The following is a 21,188-nucleotide window of genomic DNA, read 5'->3' as shown; positions in this document are numbered from 1 at the left end:
CCCCACATGGTTCAAGATGGCCACCATTGTTCCTGTACCCAAGAAAGCAAAGGTAACTAAACTAAATGACTATCGCCCCGTAGCACTCACTTCTGCCATCATGAACTGCTTTGAGAGACTAGTCAAGGATCATATCACTTCTACCTTACCTGACACCCTAGACCCACTTCAATTTGCTTACCGCCCCAATAGATCCACAGATGATACAATCACCTTCGCACTGCACACTGCTCTATTACATCTGGACAAGAGGAATACCTATGTAAGAATGGGGTTCATTGACTGTAACTCAGCATTCAACACCATAGTACCCTTCAAGCTCATCATGAATCTCGAGGCCCTGGGTCTGAACCCTGCCCTGTGCAACTGGGTCCTGGACTTCCTGACGGGCCCCAGGTGGTGAAGGTTGGAAACAACACCTACACTTCGCTGATCCTCAACACTGGGGCCCCACAAGGGTGCGTGCTCAGCCCCCTCCTGTACTCACTGTTCACCCATGACTGCGTGGCCACGCACGCCTCTAATCATCATGTTTGCAGACGACACAACAGTAGTAGGCCAGTAGACGACCTATAGAGGAGGTGAGGGCCCTGGGAATGTGGTGCCCAGAAAATAACCTCTAACTCAACATCAACAAAACGAAGGAGCTGATCGTGAACTATCAGAAGGAACACCCCCCTATCCACATCGACGGGACCGCAGTGGAGAAGGTGGAAAGTTCCTCGGTGTACACATCACTGACACACTGAAATGGTCCACCCACACAGACAGTGTGGTGAAGAAGGCGTAACAGCGCCTCTTCAACCTGGGGAGGCTGAAGAAATTTGGCTTGGCACCTAAATCCCTCACAAACTTTCACAGATGCACAATTGAGAGCATCCTGTCAGGCTGTATCACCACCGGGGACGTCAACTCTACCGCCCGCAACCGCAGGACTCTCCAGAGGGTGGTGCGGTCTGCCCAACACATCGCCGGTGGGCAAACTACCTTCCCTCCAGGACACCTACAGCACCCAATGTCACAGGAAGGCCAAAAAGATAATCAAGGACAACAACCATCTGAGCCACTGCCTGTTCACCCCGCTATTATCCAGAAAGCGAGGTCAGTACAGGTGCATCAAAGCTGTTTTTCAGTCTCTCGGTCCCAGCTATCTCAAGGCGATCAGACTGTTAAATAGCCATCACTAGCACATTTGAGGCTGCTGCCCTATATACATAGACTTCAAATCATTGGCCACTTTAATAATGGAACACAAGTCACTTTAATAATGTTGACATATTTTGCATTACTCATCTCATATGTGAACTCAGCAACAAACAAAAAAGAAGCGTCCCTATTTCAGGACCCCGTTTTTCAAAGATAATTCGTAAAAATCCAAATAACTTCACAGATTTTCATTGTAAATGTTTTATGCTTGTTCAATGAACCATAAACAATTAATGAACATGCACCTGTGGAACGGTCATTAAGACACTAACAGCTTACAGACGGTAGGCAATTAAGGTCACAGTTATGAAAACTTAGGACATTAAAGAGGCCTTTCTATTGACTCTGAAAAACACCAAAAGAAAGATTCCCAGGGTCCCTGCTCATCTGTGTGATGCTGCAAGGAGGCATGAGGACTACAGATGTAGCCAGGGCAATAAATTGCAATGTCCGTACTGTGAGACGCCTAAGACAGAGCTACAGGGGGACAGGACGGACAGCTGATTGTCCTCGGAGTGGCAGACCACGTGTAACAACACCTGCACAGGATCGGTACATCTAAACATCACACCTGCGGGACAGGTACAGGATGGCAGCAACAACTGCCCGAGTTACACCAGAAATGCACAATCCCTCCATCAGTGCTCAGACTGTCCGCAATAGGCTGAGAGAGGCTGGACTGGGGGCTTGTAGGCCTGTTGTAAGGCAGGTTCTCACCAAACATCACCTGCAACAACGTCGCCTATGGACACAAACCCACCGTCGCTATACCAGACAGGACAGGCAAAAAGTGCTGAACACACACACCCATCGCACGAACACACACACCCAGCCATAAAACTGCCCCTCTCAGTTCCCCCTACCTCACGATCCTCTGACACACAAATACCTTCTTGCATAAACACACACACATCATCCCCCCTCTACTGGTCGGGTGCCCAGAGCAGAAGACTCTGCGGTGCACCAATGGGGCTCCTGCTCTGGCTAGAGCAGGTCCGCCTCCAACCCTTCGGGACCATTCAGAAGGTGACACGACAAGACTACCTACATTATTCTATGTATAAAAACTGCTGTAACCTTTGTCTAAGCGCTTTTTCAGCTGACTCCTTACTGAGTCATATGACTAAGTCCGTGCACGTTAAACTGCAGGACAAGATATCTTTTGACTCAATAAACTGCCTTTTGTTACAACTGAAATCCACTCTGTCCAGCGTCCATGATTTGGTCTCGTTCTCCTGTATTTGAACATCAACAAAACTTGGTAGCAGAGGACGGTTATTCCTGAATTCAATCTATGATAAGTTGTGAGAGGCGAGACAAATCAGCGGCTCAAAATCAGACGGAAGAGTGACCGGTAGTACAGCCACCACAACCATTGCACAACCCAAGGGGGGGCGCAAACCCAGACAGGATGACCACATCAGTGAATCAACCCACTCAGGTGACGCATCCCTTCCAGGGACGGCATGAGAGAGCCCCAGTAAGCCAGTGACTCAGCCACTGTAATAGGGTTAGAGGCAGAGAATCCCAGTGGAAAGAGGGGAACCGGCCAGGCAGAGACAGCAAGGGCGGTTCGTTGCTCCAGAGCCTTTCCGTTCACCTTCCCACTCCTGGGCCAGACTACACTCAATCATATGACTCACTGAAGAGATGAGTCTTCAGTAAAGACTTAAAGGTTGAGACCGAGTTTGCGTCTCTGACATGGGTAGGCAGACCATTCCATAAAAATGGAGCTCTATAGGAGAAAGCCCTGCCTCCAGCTGTTTGCTTAGAAATTCTAGGGACAATTGGGAGGCCTGCGTCTTGTGACCATAGCGTACGTGTAGGTATGTATGGCAGGACCAAATCAGAGAGATAGGTAGGAGCAAGCCCATGTAATGCTTTGTAGTTTAGCAGTAAAACCTTGAAATCAGCCCTTGCTTTGACAGGAAGCCAGTGTAAGGAGGCTAGCACTGGAGTAATATGAACATATTTTTTGGTTCTAGTCAGGATTCTAGCAGCCGTATTTAGCACTAACTGAAGTTTATTTAGTGTTTTATCCGGGTAGCCGGAAAGTAGAGCATTGCAGTAGTCTAACCTAGAAGTGACAAAAGCATGGATACATTTTTCTGCATCATTTTTGGACAGAAAGTTTCTGATTTTTGCAATGTTACGTAGATGGAAAAAAGCTGTCCTTGAAATGGTCTTGACGCCGAGGTCCTTCACAGTTTTATTTGAGACGATTGTACAACCATTAAGACTAATTGTCAGATTCAACAGAAGATCTCTTTGTTTCTTGGGACCTAGAACAAGCATCTCTGTTTTGTCCGAATTTAAAAGTAGAAAGTTTGCAGCCATCCACTTCCTTATGTCTGAAACACATGCTTCTAGCGAGGGCAATTTTGGGGCTTCACCATGTTTCATTGAAATGTACAGCTGTGTGTCATCCGCATAGCAGTGAAAGTTAACATTATGTTTTTGAATGACATCCCCAAGAGGTAAAATATATAGTGAAAACAATAGTGGTCCTAAAACGGAACCTTGAGGAACACCGAAATTTACAGTTGATTTGTCAGAGGACAAACCATTCACAGAGACAAACTGATATCTTTCCGACAGATAAGATCTAAACCAGGCCAGAACTTGTCCGTGTAGACCAATTTGGGTTTCCAATCTCTCCAAAAGAATGTGGTGATCGATGGTATCAAAAGCAGCGCTAAGGTCTAGGAGCACGAGGACAGATGCAGAGCCTCGGTCCGATGCCATTAAAATGGCATTTACCACCTTCACAAGTGCAGTCTCGGTGCTATGATGGGGTCTAAAACCAGACTGAAGCATTTCGTATACATTGTTTGTCTTCAGGAAGGCAGTGAGTTGCTGCGCAACAGCCTTTTCTAAAATTTTTGAGAGGAATGGAAGATTCGATATAGGCCGATAGTTTTTAATATTTTCTGGGTCAAGGTTTGGCTTTTTCAAGAGAGGCTTTATTACTGCCACTTTTAGTGAGTTTGGTACACATCCGGTGGATAGAGAGCCATTTATTATGTTCAACATAGGAGGGCCAAACACAGGAAGTAGCTCTTTCAGTAGTTTAGTTGGAATAGGGTCCAGTATGCAGCTTGAAGGTTTAGAGGCCATGATTATTTTCATCATTGTGTCAAGATATATAGTACTAAAACACTTGAGCGTCTCTCTTGATCCTAGGTCCTGGCAGAGTTGTGCAGACTCAGGACAACTGAGCTTTGAAGGAATACGCAGATTTAAAGAGGAGTCCGTAATTTGCTTTCTAATAATCATAATCTTTTCCTCAAAGAAGTTCATGAATTTATCACTGCTAAAGTGAAAGCCATCCTCTCTTGGGGAATGCTGCTTTTTAGTTAGCTTTGCGACAGTATCAAAGAGGAATTTCGGATTGTTCTTATTTTCCTCAATTAAGTTAGAAAAATAGGATGATCGAGCAGCAGTAAGGGCTCTTCGGCACTGCACGGTACTGTCTTGGCGCCATTTCCGTTCCAATTTTCTGGAAGCTTGCTTCAGAGCTCGGGTATTTTCTGTGTACCAGGGAGCTAGTTTCTTATGAGAAATATTTTTAGTTTTTAGGGGTGCAACTGCATCTAGGGTATTGCGCAAGGTTAAATTGAGTTCCTCAGTTAGGTGGTTAACTGATTTTTGTCCTCTGGTGTCCTTGGGTAGACAGAGGGAATTTGGAAGGAAGGACATCAAGGAATCTTTGTGTTGTCTGTGAATTTATAGCACGACTTTTGATGTTCCTTGGTTGGGGTCTGAGCAGATTATTTGTTGCAATTGCAAACATAATAAAATGGTGGTCCGATAGTCCAGGATTATGAGGAAAAAACATTAAGATCCACAACATTTATTCCATGGGACAAAACTAGGTCCAGAGTATGACTGTGACAGTGAGTGGGTCCAGAGACATGTTGGACAAAACCCACTGAGTCGATGATGGCTCCGAAAGCCTTTTGGAGTGGGTCTGTGGACTTTTCCATGTGAATATTAAAGTCACCAAAGATTAGAATATTATCTGCTATGACTACAAGGTCCGATAGGAATTCAGGTAACTCAATGAGGAACGCTGTATATGGCCCAGGAGGCCTGTAAACAGTAGCTATAAAAAGTGATTGAGTAGGCTGCATAGATTTCATGACTAGAAGCTCAAAACATTTTTTTTTTTGTAAATTGAAATTTGCTATCGTAAATGTTAGCAACACCTCCGCATTTGCGGGATGCACGGGGGATATGGTCACTAGTGTAGCCAGGAGTTGAGGCCTCATTTAACACAGTAAATTCATCAGGCTTAAGCCATGTTTCAGTCAGGCCAATCACATCAAGATTATGATCAGTGATTAGTTAATTGACTATAATTGCCTTTGAAGTAAGGGATCTAACATTAAGTAGCCCTAATTTGAGATGTGAGGTATCATGATCTCTTTCAATAATGACAGGAATGGAGGTGGTCTTTATCCTAGTGAGATTGCTAAGGCGAACACCGCCATGTTTAGTTTTGCCCAACCTAGGTCGAGGCACAGACACGGTCTCAATGGTGATAGCTGAGCTGACTACACTGACTGTGTTAGTGGCAGACTCCACTATGCTGGCAGGCTGGCTAACAGCCTGCTGCCTGGCCTGCACCCTATTTCATTGTGGAGCTAGAGGAGTTAGAACCCTGTCTATGTTGGTAGATAAGATGAGAGCACCCCTCCAGCTAGGATGGAGTCCGTCACTCCTCAGCAGGTCAGGCTTGGTCCTGTTTGTGGGTGAGTCCCAGAAAGAGGGCCAATTATCTACAAATTCTATATTTTGGGAGGGGCAGAAAACAGTTTTCAACCAGCGATTGAGTTGTGAGACTCTGCTGTAGAGCTCATCACTCCCCCTAACTGGTGAGGTGGCCAGGGACAATTACTCGATGCCGACACATCTTTCTAGCTGATTTACACGCAAAAGCTATGTTGCGCTTGGTGATCTCAGACCGTCTCATCCTAACATCATTGGTGCCGACGTGGATAACAATATCTCTATACTCTCTACACTCGCCAGTTTTAGCTTTAGCCAGCACCATCTTCAGATTAGCCTTAACATCGGTAGCCCTGCCCCCTGGTAAACAGTGTATGATCGCTGGATGATTCGTTTTAAGTCTAATACTGCGGGTAATGGAGTCGCGAATGACTAGAGTTTTCAATTTGTCAGAGCTAATGGTGGGAAGCTTCGGCGTCTCAGACCCCGTAACGGGAGGAGTAGAGACCAGAGAAGACTCGGCCTCTGACTCCGACTCGCTGCTTAATGGGGTCTGAAGCTGGGCTTGTAGCACAGCTATCGTCGCCGTAAGGCGATCGTTCTCCTGTATATTATGAGTACAGCGACTACAATTAGAAGGCATCATGTTAATGTTACTACTTAGCTTCGGCTGTTGGAGGTCCTGACGAACCGTGTCCAGATAAAGCGTACCGGAGTGAAAAAGTTGAGGGAAAAAACTAAAATATAAACGGTAATTAAAAAGTAAAAACCGTAAAGTTGTCAGGTAGCAAAATAGGTTGGCAACAAAACGCACAGCAACTCATAAACAAGTCTGCAAGTTGTGACTGGATATGACGTCACTCCTGGTCAAACCTGGTCAAGAACTACAGGAAACGTATGATCTCTGTAATTGCAAACAGAGGTTTCTGTACCAAATATTAAGTTCTGCTTTTCTGATGTATCAAATACTTATGTCATGCAATAAAATGCTAATTAATTACTTAAAAATCATACAAGCAAGTTGCTGCAGGGGGTGCAGAGCTGTTGGCCGGGGTAGGGGTAGCCAGGTGGAAAGCATGGCCAGCCGTAGAAAAATGCTTACTGAAATTCTTGATTATCATAGATTTCTCGATGCTGAGTGTTTCTTAGCCTCAGTGCAGTGGGCAGCTGGGAGGAGGTGCTCTTATTGACCATGGTCTTTACAGTGTCCCAAAACCTTTTGGAATTTGTGCTACAGGTTGCAAATTTCTGTTTTAAAAAGCTAGCCTTTGCTTTCCTAACTGTCTGTGTATATTGATTCCTAACTTCCCTGAAAAGTTACATATCGCGGGGGCTATTCGATGCTAATGCAGTATGCCATGGGATGTTTTTGTGCTGGTCAAGGGCAGTCAAGTCTGGAGTGAACCAAGGGCTATATCTGTTCTTAGTTCTACATTTTTTGAATGTGGCATGCTTATTTAAGATGGTGAGGAATGCACTTTTAAAGAATAACCAGGCATCCTCTACTGACGGAATGAGGTCAATATCCTTCCAGGATACCCGGGCCAGGTCGATTAGAAAGGCCTGCTTGCTGAAGTGTTTTAGGGAGCGTTTGACAATGATGAGGGGCGGACCCATTACGGACGCAGGCAATGAGGCAGTGATTGCTGAGTTCCTGGTTGAAGACAGCAGTGGTGTATTTAGAGGGCAGGTTGGTCAGGATGATATCTATGAGGGTGCCCGTGTAACGGAAGTGAAACGGCTAGCTTAGTTAGCGGTGCGCGCTAAATAGCGTTTCAATCGGTGACGTCACTTGCTCTGAGACCTTGAAGTAGTAGTTCCCCTTGCTCTGCAAGGTCCGCGGCTTTTGTGGAGTGATGGGTAACGATGCTTCGTGGGTGACTGTTGTTGATGTGTGCAGAGGGTCCCTGGTTCGCGCCCGGGTATGGGCGAGGGGACAGTCTAAAGTTATACTGTTACACCCATGTTTACGGATTTAGGGTTGTACCTTGTAGGTTCCTTGATAATTTGTGTGAGATTGAGGGTATCTAGCATATCCCAGTTTTTGACACTTAACAGTACAAACTCTGAAGATAGATGGGGGGCAATTAATTCACATATGGTGTTTAGGGCACAGCTGGGGGCTGAGGGTTGTCTATAGCGGCAACAGTGAGATACTTATTTCTGGAAAGGTGTATTTTTTAAAGTAGAAGCTCGAACTGTTTGGGCACAGACCTGGATAGCATTACAGAACTCTGCAGGCTAATTCCACCCCCTTTGGCAGTTCTATCTTGGCGGAAAATGTTGTCATTGGGGATGGAAATTTCAGAAATGTTGGTGGCCTTCCTAAGCCAGGATTCAGACACGGCTAGGACATCAGGGTTGGCGGAGTGTGCTAAAGCAGTGAATAAAACAAACTTAGGGAGGAGGCTTCTGATGTTAACATGCATGAAACCAATGCTTTTACGCTTACAGAAGTCAACAAATGAGAGCGCCTGGGGAATAGGAGTGGAACTGGGGGCTACAGGGCCTGGGTCAGACCCTAGGTCAGACCCTACATCACCAGACGAACAGAGGAGGAGTAGGATATGGGTACGACTAAAGGCTATAAGGACTTGTCGTCTAGTGCATTGGGAACAGAATAGATTCAGGGCATAATGTACAGACAATGGTATGGTAGGATGTGAGTACAGTGGAGGTAAACCTAGGCGTTGAGTGACGATGAGAGAGGTTTCGTCTCTGGAGGCACCAGTTAAGCCAGGTGAGGTCTCTGCATGGGTGTGGGGTGGGACAAAATAACTAATGAATTTTGAGTGGGACTGAGGGCTATACAGTGAAATAAAACAGTAAGAACTAGCCAAGACAGCAGTAGACAAGGCATATTGACATAGAGAGAGGCATAAAGCAATCACAGGTGTTGATCAGGAGACCTAAGACAACAATGGGTAAATGGCGATGAATGGCCAGAGCGGGTCAGCCAGGTACATACAGGACCTGAGTTCGAGGCTGGGGCCGATAGGTAAAGAAAATGAGGTACCGTGTTATTGAAACAGGAGCATTGGAAGCTAAGACCAGGTTTAGCCTTTGTTCTCCCTCTTATGTCACGGTTGGCTTGTGGGTTAATCTTTCATTTATTTGGCGTGGGCTACGACCAAACAGTAGCCTGTGTAAAGTTGGGTTAATAAACCGTCAATTCTTAAACTCATTCCTCTGTCTGGACAATTGTTCCTTTATGATCTAGTCAGGTCATTACAATATCATACCAATTCAAAGATGGACATCCACAAAATAATACATACCATACGAAAACATAACATATCATACTAAATGAAGTGTCTTGGATGATACTAAATGAAGTGTCTCGGTTCCTGAATGGACCCCCCGCCCCTGCTGTGCTAGCTGTAGAAGACAGTGCTAACTGTGCTAACACACAATGTCGCTTCATGTACCAGAGAAAACCATGCCCGACAGGCTTGGCAAAACACACTTTCCTACCCGTAGCCCCCATCCCACTAGCACATCTAGCTTGCTAGTTAGATAGCACACGGTCTCACCCACGCCTCCCACCTGCTGTGTAACGGACTAGCTGGCAAAAATAACAGACCTGTGTACTTCGCTCCCACCTGCCCTCACCGTCGTTAACAGAACTGCGAGAAAACTGTGACCTACAGTCAGAGACTAAGGACACCGTCTACTGGTGTATGGCCAGCTAGCTACAGTTGCCGCCCCTTCTTCTGTGGGGTTTATCGCCAGCTGGCATCCAATGGTACTGTGCATTAATGCACCTTACGCCTTTCCTATCTTAAAAGTTGACATATATAATTATAAAGAGGGGTTCCTGCAGATGCAGGAACGCCCCGAATTGCAGGCCGCAATTATCTTGGTCCCGACAGAGATCATTGCGTCGAGGTTGACATGTTCTGGGTGGGACCCGGCATTCAAATAGACGATTCTGGGATTAAACTATTTTTGTTGTCACGCAGATTATTTGAAAACGTTCTGTTTGTCTACCTGTTGTATTAAAAGCACACATTTGTGGCATTATTTACACACTCTCAGAATTAGCTGCTTCAACTTCAGTGGCCTTCCTCTACTGGTCGGGCGTGTGAGTTCAAGTGTGCCTAGTTTTTGTGTAGTCTCGTTGAAATAGAGTAGCCGGAAAATCACGTGGCAGTTATCTTTCCAAAGAAATGTACTTAAATATGATTAGACTGTAATTCACAGGGGAATGTCACAAGGAGTTCACATTTGCTTAGCATTAACAAGATATCCTGATGATGGGGATATCATGGGGATATCATCTTGTTTTTGGTTAGCAAATGTGAACTGATAGGCCATCAGTACGGAATAGGGTAGACTAGAATGGTTTAGAACAGAATAACATTGACTAGAATAGAATAGAGAATGATTAGCCAGTGTGTTCATCATTTGTCTTTCATTTAACAATTAATACTGGATATCTTAAATAGTCTGGCTTTAATTTTTAAAAAGGATCTTCCCTGGAGGCACATTAACTTGTGGTGAGTTGCACATACTACTTGTGCAGTAGGCACTCAATTATCTTACAATAAAGGTCTATTATTCATTAGTGAGAAAAAAAATGTATAGACTGACATCACGTGAACTTTTGAGGAACTGCAGTGTGGCCGATAGACTGAAATGTCGACTGAATGAGGTTGAACCGGATGCTGTTTCATTTGTGTTGAAATTTGAATCATTAACGGTTTTTGATAATTTTAATCAATACAAATAATGGTTTCACTATTAGTGTGCTGTGTGTCTGCGTTCTGGACAGGCCTCCGCGCCTCTCGAACGCTCTGGAATAACGAGAACGTTCATTTGCATACGTCTCGCAGCCTACGTCATTGCACAGGAAGCTGCGCTCTCTTGAGCAATGTAGTCGGAGAGTTCGAGAAATGGCTAGAAATCATGAGTGCTATTTTTTAGGCAATGGGGGTGGTATATATTCTGGTGAAGTACATTCAGATTCAAACATCGACTCAACGAGAATACTAAAGGGAAAAGAAAGCAAGAAAAGAGAAGAGACACGTTCAACAGACCTCTACATTCATAAACTGTAAGTAAAGGGGAATTAATTCAGGACCCTATTTTCATAATGGCTGTGACAGTTATAAACTTGATAGAATAAACAATGATGCTATGTTGGTTGTGTGGACATAGCTGATTTAGCTATAACATTATGCCAGAATATTTGGTTAACTAATAAATAAATAATATTATAATGATATAATATTCATTGGACAGACTATGCCTACATTCTTTTTTTTTGTAGCATATTATTATTTTATTATAATTAGTTATTTGTTCATTTTAAGAAAATCTGCTCTAATTCTGTGAAGATAACACAATATTGTTCAGGAGTGTTCATAGAAAAAATTGAGGCCTGTTGTGAAAAGAGTTTCTCTGTAATAGATTAGCAGAAATGATTGTGTCTAACACTAATATATATATTTATATATATATGTATATATGTATATGACACTAATATATAACACAAACATTGACAACAGTGTTGTTTTCAGACCTGGGTTCAAATGCTTATTATTGTTTTTCAAGGACTTTAAAATACCAGTACATTTTGAAATATAAGTAGTTGAATATTGGAATGTGTTTGGAAATACATTTGGAAAGTATTACCATGCATTTGAAAATACTCAAATACACAGACAAGTGTATTTTAAAATTAAAATATGTGAATATTCCATGCATTTGAACCCAGGATTGTTTTTTTCCTAGGTGCATTTGAAATGTATTTGGAGACAAGAATTTGAAAATAGTTTAAAATAGTATTTAAATAAAATGATTTGAAAATACTTTAAATAGAAGTGGCCACATTATTTGAAAATCCTCAAATACACAGAAAATAAGAATTAGAAATACTTAAATACGCATGTATTTGAACCCAGGTCTGGTTGTTATTCAAGTATATTTAGGCTAACATCTCTGTTGGTGGAGATTGTCATTACTTGCACCTAGGTTTTCGTAGAATAATATCAATTTCTAAAATATTATTTAATTCATTTGTAGGCAACTAACTCCAAACCATCAAGATGTCATCAGCTAAAGGCCTGTCTATCGGCATTGACCTGGGCACCACCTACTCCTGTGTGGGGGTGTTCCAGCATGGTAAAGTGGAGATCATCGCCAACGACCAGGGCAACAGGACCACACCCAGCTATGTGGCCTTCACAGACACTGAGAGACTTATCGGAGACGCTGCAAAGAACCAGGTGGCCATGAACCCCAACAACACCGTTTTCGACGCCAAACGCCTGATTGGCCGAAAGTTCAACGATCAGGTCGTGCAAGCCGACATGAAGCACTGGCCCTTCAAGGTGGTCAGCGACGGAGGAAAGCCTAAAGTTCAGGTCGATTACAAAGGTGAGAACAAATGCTTCAACCCAGAGGAGATCTCCTCCATGGTCCTGGTGAAGATGAGGGAGATCGCTGAGGCTTACCTGGGCCAGAAGGTGTCCAATGCAGTCATCACAGTCCCTGCCTACTTCAACGATTCACAGAGACAGGCCACTAAGGACGCTGGAGTGATCGCTGGGCTGAATGTGCTGAGGATCATCAACGAGCCCACGGCGGCAGCCATCGCCTACGGCATGGACAAAGGCATGTCCAGGGAACGCAACGTCCTGATTTTTGACCTGGGTGGGGGCACCTTTGACGTGTCCATCCTGACCATCGAGGATGGGATCTTTGAGGTGAAGGCCACAGCTGGAGACACTCACCTGGGCGGGGAGGACTTTGACAACCGCCTGGTCAGTCACTTTGTGGAGGAGTTCAAGAGGAAACACAAGAAGGACATCAGCCAGAACAAGCGGGCTCTGAGGAGGCTGAGGACAGCCTGCGAGAGGGCCAAGAGAACACTGTCCTCCAGCTCCCAGGCCAGCATTGAGATTGACTCTCTTTTTGAGGGCATCGACTTCTACACCTCCATCACCAGGGCTCGTTTTGAGGAAATGTGTTCCGACCTCTTCAGGGGAACCCTGGAGCCTGTGGAGAAAGCCCTCGGGGATGCCAAGATGGACAAGGCCCAAATTCACGACGTCGTCCTGGTCGGAGGCTCCACCCGGATCCCCAAGGTCCAGAAGCTCCTGCAGGACTTTTTCAACGGCCGAGAGCTAAACAAGAGCATCAACCCAGACGAGGCGGTGGCCTACGGCGCTGCCATCCAGGCGGCCATCTTGTCTGGCGACAAGTCTGAGAACGTCCAGGACCTGCTGCTGCTGGATGTGGCTCCCCTGTCCCTGGGCATCGAAACCGCCGGAGGGGTCATGACCGCCCTGATCAAACGCAACACCACCATCCCATCCAAACAGACCCAGACCTTCACCACTTACTCCGACAACCAGCCCGGGGTCATGATCCAGGTCTACGAGGGAGAGAGAGCCATGACCAAGGACAACAACCTCCTGGGGAAGTTTGAGCTCTCTGGGATCCCCCCTGCCCCACGAGGAGTCCCTCAGATCGAGGTGACCTTTGACATCGACGCCAACGGCATTCTGAACGTATCAGCGGTGGACAAGAGCACGGGCAAAGAGAACAAGATCACCATCACCAACGACAAGGGCCGGCTCAGCAAAGAGGATATTGAGAGGATGGTGCAGGACGCTGACAGATATAAAGCTGAGGATGACGCACAGAGGGAGAAGATAGCTGCCAAGAACTCCCTGGAGTCGTACGCCTTCAATATGAAGAGCAGCGTGGAGGACGACAACATGAAAGGCAAGATCAGCCAGGAGGACAAAAAGAAAGTGGTGGACAGGTGCGACCAGACCATTTCCTGGTTGGAGAACAACCAGCTGGGCGACAAAGAGGAGTATGAGCATCAGCTAAAGGAGCTGGAGAAAGTATGCCAGCCTATCATTACCAAGCTGTACCAGCAGGGAGGGATGCCCACAGGTTGCTGTGGAGATCAGGCACGGACCAGCTCTGGTGACAGCTCCCAAGGCCCAACCATTGAAGAGATTGACTAAAGTGAGGGATTTTTATAAAGGACTTTTCAAAATGCATTAGTATCACTGCATACAATTTACTATTCAGGAAATACTTTCTACTTGTAAAAACACACTGTACATCTGTTGATTCATACCATATTGCATTGCTGGACATTGCAAATAAAATGTATTTAAATATGTTTCTAGGTCTGTTGGCTGTTTTCTTGAATTCCTTCTCATCATAACACATTGATTATTCAAATTTTTTACACAATACCATGAAATATTGTAAACAAAACTTTGATAGACGGCTAAACCACCAGAGAGAACAAGTGAAGACACCTTAATGGCCACAATGTTTAGCTTATCAACTCTTTATTCTGCGATAACATCTGATACAATCACTATGGTCCTTCTTGGAAAAAGAGGCAGAAATACACTTCTGGCACATATAAAAAAACAATTACAGGTCACATTTTTCCTTACTTTGTGCTTATTGGTGTCAAGCTCAAAGAACCAAATACTGTATATTTGACTGATTTTGAAGTATTTAAAGTGGAACTGACAGCATTTTAACTACTTTGTTTCATATCTGCAAACGGACAATCATAATATCAGTAAAACATATCAAATTCACAGTTTATGCTTCAAAACCAACTTTGTAAGAGGTTTTTAAAAAATAGGTTCTATTTGACTCAAAATTCCATGTTGTACAGTACGGTATTGTTGGCAGAATAGATGGATGCAGCTCAATGCATGATTAATATAATTCACCAATACATTTCTTGGTAGTCCAAAACATATTTCTATCAGGTTGTAAATTATGGCTGGCCTAGTACATTGTTTGCTGCTGCCACCCATTCGGGATGCGGTGTTTCAGTTTCAATGACTTCATATTTTGAACAAAAACGGACGACTGTAAATAAGGCTGGGAATGTCAATACAATGAAACTATAAGGTGCTCACTCATACAATTATTATTTAATTCAATGAAAAACATGTTTAAGTTCAAATGTTACAACAACCTATCGCTAAGTTGTTGTTATTTGGTGATAAATACTTTTTGATTAGGGTCGCAGCATATTATGGACATCTGCAAGCGTAGCAGCAAAGGCTGGACAAATGATTTATCTATTTTGTTTTAAAACGTTAAGATGCTATATACAGCATATGAACATAAGTGGACATTATAAAGGGCCATATTCTTTAGAATAAAACAATGGCCAGTTTGAGTTGCAGTTGCACGTTGTTTTGTAAAAGAAATAGCCTATGTCTGGCGAATTCTTTGGGTACATTGACTTCAATAATTCAAAACCTAGGAGCCTCGTGGTTCTCACCACATTCCATAGACTTACACAATAATTATGACTACAGCTGGAGGACATCCTCCAACCTATCAGAGCTCTTGCAGTATGAACTAACAAGTTTTCCATCCAAAGGATCTGATCGTTAATTTAGTACTGAAAGCATAAGCTACAGCTAGCTAGCACTGCAGTGAACAGTTGACTCAAAGAGAGAAAGGCAATAGTTGAAGCAGCATAGAGAGAGAGAGATAGCTATATTTCATTACATGTTTTCTTCTTCTTAGTCTACCTTTCACTTAGCTATTGCAGCTAATTTATTCTACCCAAAGAACCTGACTCAAACAGAGAGGAATGCTATTTATGTTAGCTAGCTGGCTAAGGCTATCCAACACTGCAACTCTTCCAAGTCAATGTAAGCTTTTGGTTTTATAAATGTATGGGCACCGGGGCCCGCCGGTTTAACTGCTAAACTACTTGCTGTACACTGTAATGCGTGATTGTACACTTGGGATTGGATTGTGGGTTTACTAATGTGTTTGTTCTATTTTGGTTTGTTTTACTATAACCTTGATGTGGTGACGATGTAGGTTGTGTAGCGGTTAGTGGTTATGGTGTGACGGTTTGGCAAGGAGAGGTTTTTGTGCCTAGTCACAGATAGCTGTTGTGTTGTGTACTGAAGTCCACAAGTGAAGGGAAAAGGTGACAGGAGGAAAGCCTGTAGATGTGAGAATGAATTTTACAACAAGTAAAGTGATGATGCTCTATGTGGCTGCTATGAAATTGAACTGTGTGTGGGTGATCAGGGGTGTATTCATTCTGCCGATTGTTTCTTAAACAGAACGAAATGGGGCGGGACCTACCTGAATTTATTTGTCCAATAGAAACTTTCGAAACGTTTTGCAACTATTTGGACTAAAGATTACACCCCAGATCAGCTAGATGCAGGCAAGAGTGTGCAAGATGGGATTGAATGTGTCTCTGCCTGTCACCTTGATCACTCCAATTTGTCTCTCGACCTGTGCACCTACAGTATAAACTTTCATTTCTAGGCTATAGGTTGTAGCAATCTCTTGATTGGTATAGGGAAAATTTGAGTATCATGCAGTAGCCTAAACCTATTGATGTGACATTGAGCTGGGTGAATGGGAATATGAATGACAGTCATCCAATATGCTATAATCGAAATAAGGCCATGGTAATAAAACAAAATCCTCCATAATCTTGAACGGCACTGCTGTGTATATAGTGTGAAGGGTGTCCTCATCTAGTAGTTGCATTCTGATATGGTAAGGCAACTTAAAGTGCGTGAAATCATAGTATTTTACTGTCAGCCATTGTTGCCATTAATGCTCAATCAGACCAGGAGAGGAGGGAGATTAATGAGCCAATTGTCAACTGGGGATTATTAGGTGACCGTGATGGTTTGAAGGTCAAATTGGGAATTTAGCCAGGACACCGGGGTTAACACCCCTACTCTTACGATAAGTGCCATGGGATCTTTAGTGACCTCAGAGAGTCAGGACACCCGTTTAACGTCCCATCCGAAAGACGGCACCCTACACAGCGCAATTTCCCCAATCACTGGCCTGGGGCATTAAGATTTTAAAAAATTAGACCAGTGGAAAGAGTGCCTTCTACTTGCCCTCCAACACCACTTCCAGCAGCGTCTCCCATCTAGAGACTGACCAGGACCAACCCTGCTTAGCTTCAGAAGCAAGCCAGCAGTGGTATGCAGGGTGGTAAGCTGCTGGCGAAATAAGGTATTTCTGTTTTTATTTTTAATAAATATGAGACAATTAAAAAAAAAAAAAAGTTTGCTTTGTCATTATGAGGTATTGACTGTTGACTGATGATGAAAAAAATAATTTCATACATTTTTAGAATAAGGCTGTAACGTAACAAATTGTGGAAAAAGTCAAGGGGTCTGAATACTTTCTGAATGCAATGCATATTAGCAAATACTTTAGCTACCATTTGTGTTTTTTGTAATTAAAATTCACAGGAGAATGTCACAACGAGTTCACATTTGCTTAGCATTAACAAGATATCCTCATGATGGGGATATCATGGAGATATCTTGTTTTTGGTAAGCAAATGTGAACTGATAGGCCATCAGTACGGAATAGGGTAGACTAGAATGGTTTAGAACAGAATAACATTGACTAGAATAGAATAGAGGTGGATTAGCCAGTGTGTTCATCATTTGTCTTTCATTTAACAATTAATACTGGATATCTTAAATAGTCTGGCTTAAATACAACAAAAAGGATCTTCCCTGGAGGCACATTAACTTGTGGTGAGTTGCACATACCACTTGTGCAGTAGGCACTCAATTATCTTACAATACATGTCTATTATTCATTAGTGAGAAAAAAAATGTATAGACTGACATATCGTGAACTGTTGAGGAACTGCAGTGTGGCCGATAGACTGAAATGTCGAGTAAGGTTGAACCGGATGCTGTTTCATTTGTGTTGAAATTTGAATCATTAACGGTTTTTGATCATTTTAATCAATACAAATAATGGTTTCACTATTAGTGTGCTGTGTGTGTGCGTTCTGGACAGGTCTCCTTGCCTCTCGAACGCTCTGTAATAAGAGAACTGACATGTGCAGACGCCTCGCAGCCTACGTCATTGCACATGAAGCTGCGCTCTCTTGAGTAATGTATTCGGAGAGTTCGAGAAATGGCTAGAAATCATGAGTGCTATTTTTTAGGCAATGGGGGCGGTATATATTCTGGTGAAGTACATTCAGATTCAAACATCGACTCAACGAGAATACTAAAGGGAAAAGAAAGCAAGAAAAGAGAAGAGATACGTTCATTCTCTACATTCATAAACTGTAAGTAAATGGGAATTCATTCAGGACCCTATTTTCATAATGGCTGTGACAGTTATAAACTTGATAGAATAAACAATGTTGCTATGTTGGTTGTGTGGACATAGCTGATTTAGCTATAACATTATGCCAGAATATTTGGTTAACTAATAAAGAAATAATATTATAATGATATAATATTATAATAACATTCATTGGACAGACTATGCCTACATTCTTTTTTTTGTAGCATATTATTATTTTATTATAATTAGTTATTTGTTCATTTTAAGAAAATCTGCTCTAATTCTGTGAAGATAACACAATATTATTCAGGAGTGTTCATAGAAAAAATTGAGGCCTGTTGTGAAAAGAGTTTCTCTGTAATAGATTAGCAGAAATGATTGTGTCTAACACTAATATATACATTTATATATATATATATATATGTATATATGTATATAACACCAATATAAAACACAAACATTGACAACAGTGTTGTTTTCAGACCTGGGTTCAAATGCTAATTATTGTTTTTCAAGGACTTTAAAATACCAGTACATTTTGAAATATAAGTAGTTGAATATTGGAATGTGTTTGGAAATACATTTGGAAAGTATTACCATGTATTTGAAAATCCTCAAATACACAGAAAATAAGAATTAGAAATACTTAAATACGCATGTATTTGAACCCAGGTCTGGTTGTTATTCAAGTATATTTAGGCTAACATCTCTGTTGGTGGAGATTGTCATTACTTGCACCTAGGTTTTCGTAGAATAATATCAATTTCTAAAATATTATTTAATTCATTTGTAGGCAACTAACTCCAAACCATCAAGATGTCATCAGCTAAAGGCCCGTCTATCGGCATTGACCTGGGCACCACCTACTCCTGTGTGGGGGTGTTCCAGCATGGCAAAGTGGAGATCATCGCCAACGACCAGGGCAGCAGGACCACACCCAGCTATGTGGCCTTCACAGACACTGAGAGACTTATCGGAGACGCAGCAAAGAACCAGGTGGCCATGAACCCCAACAACACCGTTTTCGACGCCAAACGCCTGATTGGCCGAAAGTTCAACGATCAGGTCGTGCAAGCCGACATGAAGCACTGGCCCTTCAAGGTGGTCAGCGACGGAGGAAAGCCTAAAGTTCAGGTCGATTACAAAGGTGAGAACAAATGCTTCAACCCAGAGGAGATCTCCTCCATGGTCCTGGTGAAGATGAGGGAGATCGCTGAGGCTTACCTGGGCCAGAAGGTGTCCAATGCAGTCATCACAGTCCCTGCCTACTTCAACGATTCACAGAGACAGGCCACTAAGGACGCTGGAGTGATCGCTGGGCTGAATGTGCTGAGGATCATCAATGAGCCCACGGCGGCAGCCATCGCCTATGGCATGGACAAAGGCATGTCCAGGGAACGCAACGTCCTTATTTTTGACCTGGGTGGGGGCACCTTTGACGTGTCCATCCTGACCATCGAGGATGGGATCTTTGAGGTGAAGGCCACAGCTGGAGACACTCACCTGGGCGGGGAGGACTTTGACAACCGCCTGGTCAGTCACTTTGTGGAGGAGTTCAAGAGGAAACACAAGAAGGACATCAGCCAGAACAAGCGGGCTCTGAGGAGGCTGAGGACAGCCTGCGAGAGGGCCAAGAGAACACTGTCCTCCAGCTCCCAGGCCAGCATTGAGATTGACTCTCTTTTTGAGGGCATCGACTTCTACACCTCCATCACCAGGGCTCGTTTTGAGGAAATGTGTTCCGACCTCTTCAGGGGAACCCTGGAGCCTGTGGAGAAAGCCCTCGGGGATGCCAAGATGGACAAGGCCCAAATTCACGACGTCGTCCTGGTCGGAGGCTCCACCCGGATCCCCAAGGTCCAGAAGCTCCTGCAGGACTTTTTCAACGGCCGAGAGCTAAACAAGAGCATCAACCCAGACGAGGCGGTGGCCTACGGCGCTGCCATCCAGGCGGCCATCTTGTCTGGCGACAAGTCTGAGAACGTCCAGGACCTGCTGCTGCTGGATGTGGCTCCCCTGTCCCTGGGCATCGAAACCGCCGGAGGGGTCATGACCGCCCTGATCAAACTCAACACCACCATCCCATCCAAACAGACCCAGACCTTCACCACTTACTCCGACAACCAGCCCGGGGTCATGATCCAGGTCTACGAGGGAGAGAGAGCCATGACCAAGGACAACAACCTCCTGGGGAAGTTTGAGCTCTCTGGGATCCACCCTGCCCCACGAGGAGTCCCTCAGATCGAGGTGACCTTTGACATCGACGCCAACGGCATTCTGAACGTATCAGCGGTGGACAAGAGCACGGGCAAAGAGAACAAGATCACCATCACCAACGACAAGGGCCGGCTCAGCAAAGAGGATATTGAGAGGATGGTGCAGGACGCTGACAAATACAAAGCTGAGGATGACGCACAGAGGGAGAAGATAGCTGCCAAGAACTCCCTGGAGTTGTACGCCTTCAATATGAAGAGCAGCGTGGAGGACGACAACATGAAAGGCAAGATCAGCCAGGAGGACAAAAAGAAAGTGGTGGACAGGTGCGACCAGACCATTTCCTGGTTGGAGAACAACCAGCTGGGCGACAAAGAGGAGTATGAGCATCAGCTAAAGGAGCTGGAGAAAGTATGCCAGCCTATCATTACCAAGCTGTACCAGCAGGGAGGGATGCCCACAGGTTGCTGTGGAGATCAGGCACGGACCAGCTCTGGTGACAGCTCCCAAGGCCCAACCATTGAAGAGATTGACTAAAGTGAGGGATTTTTATAAAGGACTTTTCAAAATGCATTAGTATCACTGCATACAATTTACTATTCAGGAAATACTTTGTACTTGTAAAAACACACTGTACATCTGTTGATTCATACCATATTGCATTGCTGGACATTGCAAATAAAATGTATTTAAATATGTTTCTAGGTCTGTTGGCTGTTTTCTTGAATTCCTTCTCATCATAACACATTGATTATTCACATTTTTTACACAATACCATGAAATATTGTAAACAAAACTTTGATAGACGGCTAAACCACCAGAGAGAACAAGTGAAGACACCTTAATGGCCACAATGTTTAGCTTATCAACTCTTTATTCTGCGATAACATCTGATACAATCACTATGGTCCTTCTTGGAAAAAGAGGCAGAAATACACTTC

General features: G+C 43.9%; 2 protein-coding genes across 3 annotated transcripts; both read left to right on the top strand.

Annotated features, from left to right (window-relative positions):
• Positions 1 to 10,814: 10,814 nt before the first annotated feature.
• On the top strand, positions 10,815 to 14,083 carry LOC110485160 (heat shock 70 kDa protein). The gene is made up of 2 exons (XM_036940951.1): positions 10,815 to 10,993; positions 11,965 to 14,083. The coding sequence occupies exon 2, from the start codon at positions 11,988 to 11,990 to the stop codon at positions 13,920 to 13,922; it is 1,935 nt and encodes a 644-aa protein (XP_036796846.1). The 5' UTR covers positions 10,815 to 10,993; positions 11,965 to 11,987; the 3' UTR covers positions 13,923 to 14,083.
• LOC118936524 (heat shock 70 kDa protein-like) lies at positions 10,887 to 20,945 on the top strand. Of its 2 annotated transcripts, none has more exons than XM_036940954.1 (2): positions 10,887 to 10,993; positions 18,827 to 20,945. In XM_036940954.1, the coding sequence occupies exon 2, from the start codon at positions 18,850 to 18,852 to the stop codon at positions 20,782 to 20,784; it is 1,935 nt and encodes a 644-aa protein (XP_036796849.1). In that variant the 5' UTR covers positions 10,887 to 10,993; positions 18,827 to 18,849; the 3' UTR covers positions 20,785 to 20,945. The 2 variants fall into 2 exon arrangements, with proteins under 2 accessions (XP_036796849.1, XP_036796847.1); XM_036940952.1 differs by lacking the exon at positions 10,887 to 10,993 and adding an exon at positions 17,861 to 18,031.
• Positions 20,946 to 21,188: the final 243 nt, after the last annotated feature.

This window comes from Oncorhynchus mykiss, chromosome 13 (genome assembly GCF_013265735.2).
Source record: "Oncorhynchus mykiss isolate Arlee chromosome 13, USDA_OmykA_1.1, whole genome shotgun sequence".
In the NCBI taxonomy this organism is placed as follows: Eukaryota; Metazoa; Chordata; class Actinopteri; order Salmoniformes; family Salmonidae; genus Oncorhynchus; species Oncorhynchus mykiss.
The sequence above is the reverse complement of the archived record's forward strand: the minus strand, read 5'-3'. Positions and strand labels throughout refer to the sequence as shown.